Here is a 12622-nt window from a genome sequence, read left to right as displayed (position 1 = left end):
TGGGCATAGGAAGGAAGGAAGGAAGGAAGGGAGGGAGGAAGGAAGGAAGGAAGGAAGGAAGGAAGGAAGGAAGGAAGGAAGGAAGGAAGGAAGGGAGAGAGAAAGAAAGAAAGAAAGAAAGAAAGGAAGGAAGGAAGGAAGGAAGGAAGGAAGAAAGAAAGAAAGAAAGAAAGAAAGAAAGAAAGAGGCAATTCATTTGCTCCAGACTGGGAGTCCAGATGTAAACGTCATCCACCCCTCCCACAACCTGCATGCGCCCAGCCCACCTGCCCAAGTTGTTGTTTCTTCTTATGGGTTCTCTTTCCTGTAATCATCAGCCTCTCTTCTCTTTGAAGTATACAACAAAACTGGCTGCAACCGTATTTGTTATTAATCTACCCAAGAAGATTACATGCTCCCTAGATGGTGGCTTGTCCTTTCCAAAACCTAAAGAACAAGAGCAGGTGTGGGATCAGGACCCACCTCCAGACTGGGCCCTCTGAATGCAAGGGGCCTCTCTGCTTCTGCCAAGGCCTGAGTCTGAAACATTTCTGAGCTGTTGTGCTGGGTTCTGACAGCCCTGGGGTGTGAGCAGCCCCCAGGTCAGCTGCAACGCAGCTCTTGGCTTCAGAGGCCTGTCTCATGGCCAAGTTGGTGGAGACTTCCCCAAGCAGTATGGTGTGGGCTCAATATTAATCTAAGCCACATGATCATCTCAGTGCTTTTCAAAGTAGGAGGGTTTGTGGGTAGGCACTGGGCTATGGGCAATTACTTGGCCAGAAGGCAGGAAATGACATCATATTGGTCGTGAGAAGGCCAGGAAGGATCTACCTTAAACAGATCTTGCTCATGCCTCCCTACCAGCCCAAGCTCCTTCAAGACCCAACATGGGGTCATCCCAAAGCTACCCGGAGAGCACATGCCATCTTATCAGGCCTTGCCTAACTCAGATGTCTCGCCCAACCTCATCCTTCAATACTGCCCCATAGGGAAGGCAGGGATGTGCCCAGGGCTGCCCTGAAGTGAAAGAGGACTGAGTAGCCCTGCATTCTCAGCCTGGGCAACTCTGCAGTGGGCTCATGAATTGCACCTGGGCACTGTGTCCTGTGAATGTATCACCAAAAGGGACAACATCAAAGTGGGTATGGGGCGGGGGTGAAATCAGTGGGTGGGAGACACCTGGAGGCAAGCAAGAAAGAAGATGCTTAGCTAGCACAGTGCCAGAGAAAGCCAGTGCTACAGGGACCTCAGAGAACATCTCAAGCAACCTGGTAAGAAGATGAGGAAACAGAGACCCAGGGAGGATGAGCAACTTGCCCATAGTCACATAATTACCAAAGTGTGAGGCTAGGACTCAGGTCTCTGCCCCTTTGGAAAGCTCTTTCCACCCATCTCTGTGGCTTGTCTTCATAATCAGGTGTATCAATACATGACCTCCTGTTACCACCATATGCACACAACCTGCTCCTTACCAACGTTCATACAAGCCCCTAAATCCCAGTGGCCGAGGTAGCAGCTGTGAGTAAAAGCCACCACCAGGTAGGTAGGAGGAGAGCGCAGTGTTACCCTCAGAGCAAACTGAGCTTCACTGGAGAAACCAGAGAGACACATATTAGGTAGTTAGAGCCCTGAAATATGGTATTTCTTGGCAATGTATCCATCTCAAAACACCTGACAGCTACAACCCCCCGCCCCCACCACCATCAGTCTTGGTGGCTCATCTTGGTGGTGATTCTGCCAGAGCACGTGTGAACCACAGGGAGTAGGTTGAGAAGGTCCTCCTCCCTGCCCGTGAGATTCCTTACATATCCCTGATTGCAGGATCCCTGCACAGCAGTGTGCGGCATAGACTTTCCTCACAGAGTTTAGAGAGGGAGGGGACACCTGAGGCAGAGGAAGTAGGTAATGCCATCCAGAGAGGCTGAGGCTTTCCATCCAGTGGGGTCAGGGTGGCATGCAAAAAAGAGGAGGATGAAAGAGAGGAAGTGAGGGGCGAGGGGCCTTGACATTTCCTCTGGCCCTGGCACATGTTTTAACAGAAGATTCACAGTTTCCTATATCACCAACTTGAGACAGAACTCTGGGAACAAGGAGCCAACTCAGTTAGCAAATAGGGCAGGCCCCGGGGCTCCAGAAAGAGCTGCCCCACTGGGTCCTTGCAGGGCTTGATTCGATAGGGCCTGAATCCCAGAAATGGCTGTCGGCTGTCAGTGGTCTGGTTTCCACTCCACAATCTCTGAACAAATTAGCACAGGGTGTCTAATACTGCCCTCAGGCCTCAGTTCCACTTCCAATGGGTCACTTGAAACCTCCTCAGGTTTGATGAACGCTGGAGAGAACAGCTTTCAGAGCCAGTCTGCCAGACACAGGAGCCAACACAATCTAAGCAAACAGGTTGAGAAATGGGAGCTGCTAGCCTTAGACCAAGAAACAGAAGAGGCGGTGGGGAGGCACTCTGTGCTGCTTGCTTTGACCTTTGTCCCATGTGCAATGTGGGGATAATAATAGCCGCTACTTCTCAGAGTTTTAAGAAGATACTACTTGTAAAATGTATGCACACAAAGACACAAGGCTATGGAAGTATTTTGTCTCAAAGTCCTATAGCTAGGAGGTGGTAGAGGTGGGATTTGAACCCAGGACTCCATGATTTGAGGCCTGGCACTCTGAGCCATGATGCTCTACAGTCTCCTTGTGGGCACTTTGTATGATGGGAATCTGTGTCCTCCACTGGACTGTGAGCACCTTGAGGGCAGGGACTATGTCCTTATCCACAGGCTCAGTATCTTAGAGCAGCTCAAGAGGGCATTGCCAACAGCATCTGCTAAGGATGATGCTGCACCTCCAGGCAGCGGAGACAGTGCTTAGCTTCTAGCCAGGGGCTGCTATCAGTGTGGAGATGTCAATGCCATTACTCTGCCCCTTGGGTTCTGAGTTATCAAGAGGGTGAGCCATTCCTGGCAGGATGGAAGAAATCCACCAGGAAAAGAGTCACACACATCCATGGCAATAGAAGGGATGCCAACAAGCAGATGGCAGGAGGGAAAATTCACTACACTTCTGGAGCAATTTGATAGCCAAGAGTCTGTTCCCAGGGATAATAAATGCAGATATGCTGGAAAAGCAGTTGCCAGCCTTCCACAGGCCCCAGAAGGTGCCAGGACCCCTGACGCCCACTCTTAGAGTGAGACAAGCCTAGAGATGGCTGCTAACTCCCTGTGCCGGCTCTGTGTATGTCTGAAATGCTTATTCACGTGTGATGTCTGACTGAACCATTCCATTGACAGGTTGAGGGCAGCCAGCCAAGACTGGGATGCCCACTCCTACTGATTCACATGGGGATGAGTCAGGAGAATCCAGGAGGTTTCTCCAGGAGCCTTGAAGTCTTGGGCAAGAACTGAGGAGTTGACGTGAAGGCATTTTCCTCTTTTCTTCCAGATGAACAGAAGCTTTTTGACTGAAATATGGCCTATGGTCACTGTTAAAATCACTTAATGAACATTTTGAATGCATTAAAAGAAGTGACATATCAAGGGATCCTGAATAGCCAAAATAATCTTGAAAAAGAACAAAAGTTTGAGGTCTCACACTTCCTGATTTTAAAACTTACTGCAAAGCTACAGTAATCAAACAGTGTGGTAATGGCATAAAGACAGACATATAGACCAGTGGAATAGAACAGACAGCCCAGAAATAAACTATCATATATATAGTCAAATAATTTTCAACAGGGGTGCCAAAATTATTCAATAAGGAGGGGACAGTCTTTTCAACAAATAGTGATGGGAAAACTGAATATCCACATGCAAAAGAGTGAAGTTGGACCTTGATTTATATCATCTGCAAAATTTCACTCAAAATGGACCAAAGACCTAAATGTAACAACTAAAACTATAACACTCTTAGAAGAAAACATGGGAGAAAAATCTTCATGACATTGACCTTGGCATTTTTTTTTAGATGTGATGCCAAAACATAGGCGACAAAAGAAAAAATAGATTAATTGGCTTCATAAAAATTAAAACTTTTGGGCATCGGTGGACACTATCAACAGAGTAAAAAGACAACTCATTGAATGGGAGAAAAATATTTGTAAATTATATGTCTGAAAAGGGGTTAATACCCAGAATATGTTAACAGAGGCCTACGATTCAACAATAAAAGGATAAACAACTTAATTTAAAAATGGATGAAGGATTTGAATGGTTATTCTCCAAAGAAGATATGTAAATAACCAATAAGCACATGAAGAGATGCTCAACATCACTAATCTTTAGGGATAATTTCACACCCATTAGGTTGGCTATTGTTTTTTAAAAAACAGAAAATAGTGAGTGTTGGTCAGGATCTGGAGAAATTAGAACTCATGTGCATTGCTGGTAGGAATGTAAAATGGTACAACCACTGTAGAAAACAGTATGGTGGTTACTCAAAATTACATATAATACCCAGCAAATCTGTGTGTATATACCCAAAAGAATCAGAAAGAGGCACTTGAACAAATATTTGTACACCCATGTTCATAGCAGCATTAATCATAATAGCTAAAAGGTGGAAACAGTCCAATGTCTATCAACAGAATGGATCAATAGTTCTGGTATACCCATACAATGGGATGCTATTCAGCCTTAAAAAGGAAGGAAATTCTGACATGTGCTATAGCATGGATGAAATCTGAAGACATTATGCTAAATGAAATAAGCTAGATGCAAAAGCACAAATATTGTATGATTCCACTTGTACAGGTGGGTATACCTAACACAGAAATCCAAAATCTGAAATGCTCCAAAATCCAAAACTTTTTGAGTACTGACACAATGCCATGAATGGAAAATTATACCGCCTAACCTCATGCGACAGGTCACAGATGAAATACTGTAAAACTTTGCTTCCAGCACAAAATTTTCAGAAATGTTGTATAAAATTATCTTTGGGCTACATGTATAAGGTATATATGAAACAAATGAATTTCATGGATAGACTTGGCTTCCATCCCCAAAGTATCTCAGTAGGCATAGGCAAGCATTCCAAAATCTGGAGAAAAAAAAATCCCAAATCCAAAACACTTCTGGTCCCAAACATTCTGGACTAGACTCACCCTGTATAAGATTCCTGGATTAGCCAAATTACAGAGACAGAAAGTAGAATAGAGTTTACCAGGAACTCAAGGGTGGGGAACAATGGAGGGTTAGTATTTAATGGGCACAGAGTTTCAGGGTGGCAAGATGAGAAATTTAGACATTGATGGTGGTGATGGTTGCACAACAATGTGAATGTACTTAATGCCACTGAATTGTCCATTTAAAAATGGTGAAGGTGGCAAATTTTATGTTATGCATATTTTACTACAATTTTTTTTTTAAAAGAAGCAGGATAACAGAGTCAGGGAGGCCCCTTCCTCTGTGCTAATGGTCCACTGTCTGGAACACAGGGTTCTAGACTAGTAGGTACCTTCTTGGGAAGGCACCACAAAAAGAGAGGTCAAGGATCCTGGGGTTGCATTCCTGAGAGGACAGAACCCTGTCTTCTGGCAGCTGAAGGGCTGACACCTAGATAGACACTGTGTTGTGTCAGAAACACTGGAACAGACAAGCAGAAGCCTCAGGGAGACTAGGGAGTTTAATTCCAGGAAGGCTTGACTCAAACCAAAGCTGGAGAAGCAACTGGTGGGGGTGATGTAGAAGGGGTTCTTGTGACAGCAGGAGGTTGGCCCAACTAACCCCCACAATCCCTACAATCACAGGCTCTGACCTCTTAGGTGCCAGGCTAATTGCCCTTGGTCATGCCCTACTCAAGGGGCAGGCAGAAAGCAATTGAACTGAGAATAAGGAGACCCACAGTCTAGTCCTAGCTCCATCAGCAATTGGCCATTTGACCTTGAATGGATCCCCATGTCCCTGGGCCTCTGTGCACTCATCTCTGTAATCAACACCCTGCCTCCCCTTCCTCTCAGATCAAGGCTGGTATTGTTTACCAGGGTATAGTCTGCACACCACTGGTGGGACATAAGATGCTAGCAATGCCATATGAGATTTATCTAATGTCTTCAATTTATGTTAATATGTACTAGTGTATGCCTGAAATTTATAGCAAACGATAAGTTTTTTATGACAGCAATATCAACTTTCTTGTTAAAATAAATTTATAAGTTAATGTAAATTGTTAAAAGTGAGTTAAAGAAGTAGTAGTAATTAATAATGCAAGCAGTACTTGAATCAGGCAAACTCTTGAAGATGAAATATGAGTTACTGAAGTTTGAGAGCCCCCTAGATGGATTGAAGGAGCACAAACAACCTGCCTCCCTCTTCAGACCCCAGCAATAGATCCCCGAGTCCTGGAGATCAGATCCAGAAAACCAAAAGCCACAGCCATTTGGTTGGTCCTGCTTGGTTTCTTTAAGGTGCCAAATGTAGTGATTTTCACCAACAAATTGAGAAGAACTAAGAAATCGAACTTGGTTCTAGGATCTTCAATCCACAAAACTGTGAGGCTGGTCACCTTCTGCCTCCTTCCTTTGAAACCTCCTGTCTGTTTTTCCTCATCTCTACCTTCTACTCAATGGACTCCATTAAGGAAGAGGGCGGTCCTAAAGATGCCATTCCCTTTAAGGGGTTAGAGGTTGGGTACTTCCCCAGGAAGTGCTTTTAAAGAAGAGCCCAGAGAGGAAATAGTCATCTCCAGCAAATGTCAGGCACTGTACTGTGCAACAGTCCTGGTGCCCCCCAGCTCACCTTCTGTGCCTACAAGTAGGGCAGGCTCCCTCACGCCTGTGTCTTGACGCATGAAATGCAAGATTCCCATTACAGGAACACCTGGAAACCTGATCAAGGTCCAGTTCCCTCCACTCGACGACGATCTGCCAATCACCTCTGTCAAAGGGTCAGTTGGTCAGCCTAGAACACTTCCCTTCGCTGAAGAGCAGGAATGAGAGAAGGTTCCAGTGATTGCCAGCCAGAACTTTGGGAACTGGCCCTTGAGGGTGGGGAGAGAGGACCAGGCTCCCTAACAGTCTGTCCCGTAAAGAAATTTAACTTTTTCTTTACCAATGCAGTCATTAGAATATTTGAAGCCCGGGTGCAGTGGCTCACGCCTGTAATTCCAGCACTCTGGGAGGCCGAGGCAGGTGGATCACCTGAGGTCGGGAGTTTGAGACTAGGCTGGCCAACACGAAGAAACCCCATCTCTACTGAAAATACAAAAATTAGCCGGGCGTGGTGTTGCATGCCTGTAGTCCCAGCTACTCAGGAGGCTGAGGCAAGAGAATCACTTGAACCTGGGAGGTGGAAGGTGAAGTGAGCCGAGATCGTGCCATTGCACTCCAGCCTGGGCAACAAGAGGGAAATTCCGCCTCAAAACAAAAACAGAAAACAAACAAACAGAAAAAAACCATTGGAAAATTTGAACCCCTTTTTCATTCCATTCTCTGGAATCCAGCCTGGAAATACTAAGAACCTAATGCCCTCTAGCCCGTGAAGGAGCTGGGGGCCCAGGAAGCCCCATACAAACACTAGGTCAGGGGGTGTCTACCCTGAGGATTCTTGTGGAACCCTGAAGAACCACTGAGTTACATGAATTGTTTCTCATGATGACTTTTCAGAGGCTCTTCTCCTGACAGTGGAACGCTGGATTTTTGAGTGACCAAAGCAGGTCAGATGAGCTGAAAAGTGGCAAGTTTGACAGTGTGCTAAAGATTGATCATAGTAGAGGTTGGATAAAGAATTAAAGATGCTTAATGTTTATGGAAGAATCTGTGAAATTCACCCCAGTTGAAAAAACAGGTGAAGGGCCCAGGCAAAAAATTCTTTCTTTCTCTCTCATACACACACACACACACACACACACACACACACACACACACACAAATTGCCAATAAATGTATGAGAAAAGTTCAATCTCACCAGTAATCAAAGAAAGAACATCAAAAATCCCCTTTAATTATCCAACTGGATAATCAAACAATACCAACAATTGTTGGCAAGGGTGAGGGACATGGGCACCCTTACACAGCTGGTAATACTGTGCACAGATACACCCTATCTAGAGCAATTCAGAAATGTCCCTCAAAAGCTTTAAGCATGTACATTCCATTTGACTTAGAAATTCCACTTAGATTATTTTAAGGAAAGAATCATAAACCTGTGCAAAGATTTAGGTGCAGTATTTATAATAGTATTGTTATAATAGCAGAAATTTTTTAGAGGGGGAGCACAATACAAATGTCCAATGATAAGGGACCCAGTGAATAAATGATGGTATCTCCATGCTCCAGGGCACCACAGAGCCATTCCAAGGAGGGGTGTTGAGCAATATTTAATGGCACAGAAGTAGTCATGCTGTGAAACGGGGTGTTGCACCAGCCCATTCGTTTAAACTATATATGCATAGAAAAGACTAGAAATGAAGACACAAAAATGTCACCAGTGTTGTTTTTTCAAGTAATGGAATTACAAGTATTCTTTATGTTTGCATATCTCTATTTTCTAAATTTTCTACAATGATCAAATTTGGTTTCTATAATCAGAGAAAAGATCAATAATGTGTTTTAAAAAGAATCAATGGCCGGGCACGGTGGCTCATGCCTGTAATCCCAGCACTTTGGGAGGCCGAGGTGGGTGGATCAACTGAGGTCAGGAGTTTCAGACCAGCCTGGCCAAAATGGTGAAACCTCATCTCTACTGTAAATACAAAAAACTAGCCGAGTGTGGTGGCAGGCACCTGTAATCCCAGCTACTCAGGAGGCTGAGGCAGGAGAATCACTTGAACCCGGGAGGCAGAGATCACAGTGAGCCAAGATTGCGCCATTTCACTTCAGCCTGGGCAATAAGCATGAAACTCCATCTCAAAAATAAATAAACAAATAAAAATAAAAGAATCAATGAAGTTGCAAGTTATGATGATAGGAATCACAGAGGAACAAGTCAAGTGTCAAGTTTAGCTGGGAGGTAGAAAATTGGAGATACAGAAATTGACAGCTAAAGCCCATCAAGACAATGGATAAAGGGTGGAGCTTGGAGTACATGCTGGAAGGCGGACTCCAACAAGTGTGTTAGCCTTCTGTTGTTCAACTGAGTGAGTGTAGGAAGCCGCTTCTCATCTGCTGGCTCAAAAGTCCCTTCCCCTCTCATGGTCCATGACTCTATGAGAGCAGGGTATTCTGGTGATGGTAACTGCAATGTAATGCCCCCCTTTTTGGAAAAGCAAATATGTCCCATGATGGGATGAGATGAGGCCAGAACTTTGGGGGACAAAGGTGTCTGCCTCCCTTATTCCTATAAAATTAAAATGATTGAATTTAAGGCCTTTGCCCAGAGATGTCACTTGAAATAAGTTGTTTTACTCCTCATAAAATCAGGAGGAGTCAGAGGGCAGCATGATGAGCTCTGGCAGCTGCAAGCTCTGATTCCTACCCACTATGCCTTGGCTGTAACTCACCTGCCTTGGGCATCATAAGAAAAGAAAGAGGATAGGAAAATGGGGAAGGCTGCCTTGATCTCAAAGGGGACTTCCGATAGACACCCCATCAACAAGAATCATTGAGAACACAGTATTTGCTCAGGGCTGCGCCTACCCTTCCATCATGCCTCCAATCCCTCTTATATTTCCCACCTCTTTGAACCTCTAGAGCATAAAAAGTTGCCCATAGGAAGGCCCCAGGAAGATATGGGACTTCCCCTTGGCTCTAACCAACAGGAAGGCCCTGGAGGCATGCCAAGATGAGGTAGGTGAGACTGCCCAGAGCAAGAGAGGCACGATTCTTTCCTGGGTGAGCCCAGCCCAGCTAGGGAGGGGAAGGCAGGCAGGCCAGCCTAGGCACTGACCTCTGGGCATGTCCATGGGGTTGAAGCTGGCCAGCAGGTCACGGCACCACTGGCGGTCACCTTCCACCTTGCTCAGCCAGTTGTTGCAGTTGAAGTAGTAACGGAGATGAGGCCTCTTCATGTCGGTCACAATCACATGGTCCAGGTACCAGCTGGCATTCAAGCCCGTGTTGTCATGCTCAATCCTGAGGCAGAAGCCAAGGCCCACACCATCACTGGCAGAACTGAAACAGCACCCCTTCCATACTGGAATACCCAGATGTTTACTCCAAAGAGAGGTCCAATTATTCTGTTGTTGTTGTTACTTTATCTCTTGAACCTCGGTTTCCTCATCTATCAAATGGGTATACCTTGCAAGGTGGATGTGCACATTACTGAATGTTACATTGTTACATTGCATGCAAGGAAATATTAACTATCGCCTTTCACAGAAAATCCAAGATCCCTAGGGCTTGCTGTGGGATCATCTTGATCTTCCCCTTTGAGATCCTGGCTATTCAGTGCTGTTTCCTTACCCTGGCCTTTGGAAGCAGTGAGCCTCTCTCACTCTGGCCCAAGTGCGTGTACACACAACACTTCTTGACATCCAGCTGAGTCAAGGTCAAACAGGACAGTAAAGGGAAAAGATGACAAGGGAATCCCCAGGAAGCAGAAGCCAACTAGACCACCTTATTTACAGGACACAGCTTATACCCTGGGGCTCAACTGCCCCTCCCATTGCTGTGAGATGATTAAGTGTGTCCCTTTCTTCATCATGACTCCCAGACCTGGACAACAAGCAGATATTCCCCTTAGTCCTACAATCCAGAGGACCCCTATGGCCATCTAGACCAGGGTGGTCCCATAGACATAACGTGAGTCGCACGTGTGAGCCACAGATGCAATTTAAAAATTTCCTAATAGCCATATATAAAAAGATCTGGTAGAATTTTACCAGAAATTCTTTTTACCACATGTAAAAAGAAACTGGTAGAATTTTAATAATATGTTTCATTTAATTCCACTTACCATCTCAACATATAATTATGTAAAAATGTATTAATGAGCTATTTTTTCATTCTTTTTCTTGTACTAAGGCTTCAAAAATCTGCTGTGTATTTTATATAAGCAGCACACCTCAATTTGGATTAGCCACATTTCAAGCGTAATAGCCACATGTGGTCAGGGGCTACTGCACTGGGCAGCATAGATTCAGACTCTTCAAAATCTGTCCCCTAAAATCTTCTCACACTTCCCATAGCCCCCACTATCTCCTCTCCAAGGTCCAGTTTCTTGACCCCTGGACCTCACTTTGCATCAGACATCTTAACCCTGTGAGGCTTTATCCTTGCAGGTGTTAACAGGACAACCACAGCTCAATACAGCACACAACCCCAACAGACAGATGAAACCCATGATATACCAGGCCCTTCCCTTAGAAGGATGTATGCCTCTGTCTGGCACAAAGTCTGGCACATAGTAGGACCTCAGTTAGAGGTTGCCTTTACTCACACAATGACACCCCTTCCCAATCTCCCCTGCAAGAGCCCTTTCCCTGCTCGTAACCTCCTTCCCTACACTTAACCAATACCCAGGATATTCATGTGCCCCTTATTTCCCCAGCAAAGAGAGCTCGTGATATTGTATTTTCTAGTGGAAGGGAAAAAAAATCAGGACTAAACTGAGGCTGCATTTGACCCCTGTCCAGCCTTAGTCTGGGTGCAATTGGACCACAAATGAACATCTGACAATGGGCATGAACTTGAACAGGGGTGGAGGGCAGGGACAAGGAAGGGAAAAGGGGGGCAATTGAAGGCTCTTCCTCTGCCACTGGCCTAGTAGAGTTATCTCTCCTTATACCTTCACAAGAACCCCCCAGAGAAAGCAAGACTGGGGATGCTCTCTGTCCAAAGACGTGCTACAACAGGACTTGGTATCTGTACCACTTGCTGAGTGCTTACTGTGTGCCAGTTACTGTTCCAAGCACTAACTCATTGAGTCCTAGGGTTATCACAGATGAGGCACCATTATTACAGAGGAGGAAATTGAGGTTTGGAGAGATAAACTGTCCAAAGTGGCACAGCTAGTAAATAACAGAACAGACACTTGAACCCAGGCACTCTGGACTCAGAGTCTCTGCCCCTAACCACTGTGCTATAATGTCTCTCACAGCATATTCTCAAGTTTGTAAAAATTTGTCTTGAATTGTCTTAACCAAAAAAAAAAAATGAATCTCTAATGGGGAAGTTCAGGGCATTGTGATTCAGGATGAGAGGGAAAGATTTGGGCCTTTGGTAGCCCCTCAAATAACAGCTGGGAAGTAATTCATATCCAGAAATTGTCAATATTGAAGTCAATCCTTCACTTTCATCTCCACCCTCAACCCTAGTCAGGTGCCAGCTTCTCACCTGACTTTGTAGATGAGGCCCACATTGTTGGTTCTCACCCGGAACACATCGACGTTGCCCTTCTCAAAAGCAGACTCACTCCTGCAATGAACACGTGCAGTTAGTGCAGATCAGCTGTTGGCTCACAGGCCTGGGAGGAGAGCCAAGGGCTGGCATTCTGCTTCTTCCTCCATCATCCCACTCCTGGGGAGAGCTATGAACAACCGGATCCCATTCCAAGATTCCCTTCTGACATGGTTCCCAGGGGAGGGCAGGGAGTGCTAGTATCATTCCGTGCCCTCACACCTGGGTTCTCATTTGATCCTTGCTGTGAGTCACTAAAACAAGCACACAGGCAATACCAGCCCCATTTTACAAACCACTAGTTGGTATAAGAGCTGGGACCAGAACCTGGCTCTCCCAGTCATGACCCCATGCCCTTTGGCTGCTCTGGGTTGGGAG

At 45.4% G+C, this 12622-nt stretch overlaps 1 protein-coding gene across 2 annotated transcripts in view; it reads right to left on the bottom strand.

Moving 5' to 3' along the window:
• LOXHD1 (lipoxygenase homology PLAT domains 1) overlaps positions 1-12622 on the bottom strand; it is a 197232-nt gene that overhangs the window by 169881 nt on the left and 14729 nt on the right. For both annotated transcript variants that reach the window (XM_032151710.2, XM_058438393.1), the window contains exons 3-4: positions 12182-12262; positions 9795-9979 (exon numbers count right to left, since the gene is read on the bottom strand). In XM_032151710.2, the coding sequence (XP_032007601.1) occupies positions 9795-9979; positions 12182-12262 (266 nt within the window). The remainder of the gene's footprint in view (positions 1-9794; positions 9980-12181; positions 12263-12622) is intronic.

The sequence above is a fragment of the Hylobates moloch genome, unplaced genomic scaffold, assembly GCF_009828535.3.
Source record: "Hylobates moloch isolate HMO894 unplaced genomic scaffold, HMol_V3 SCAFFOLD_5, whole genome shotgun sequence".
Lineage (NCBI taxonomy): Eukaryota > Metazoa > Chordata > Mammalia > Primates > Hylobatidae > Hylobates > Hylobates moloch.
The sequence above is the reverse complement of the archived record's forward strand: the minus strand, read 5'-3'. Positions and strand labels throughout refer to the sequence as shown.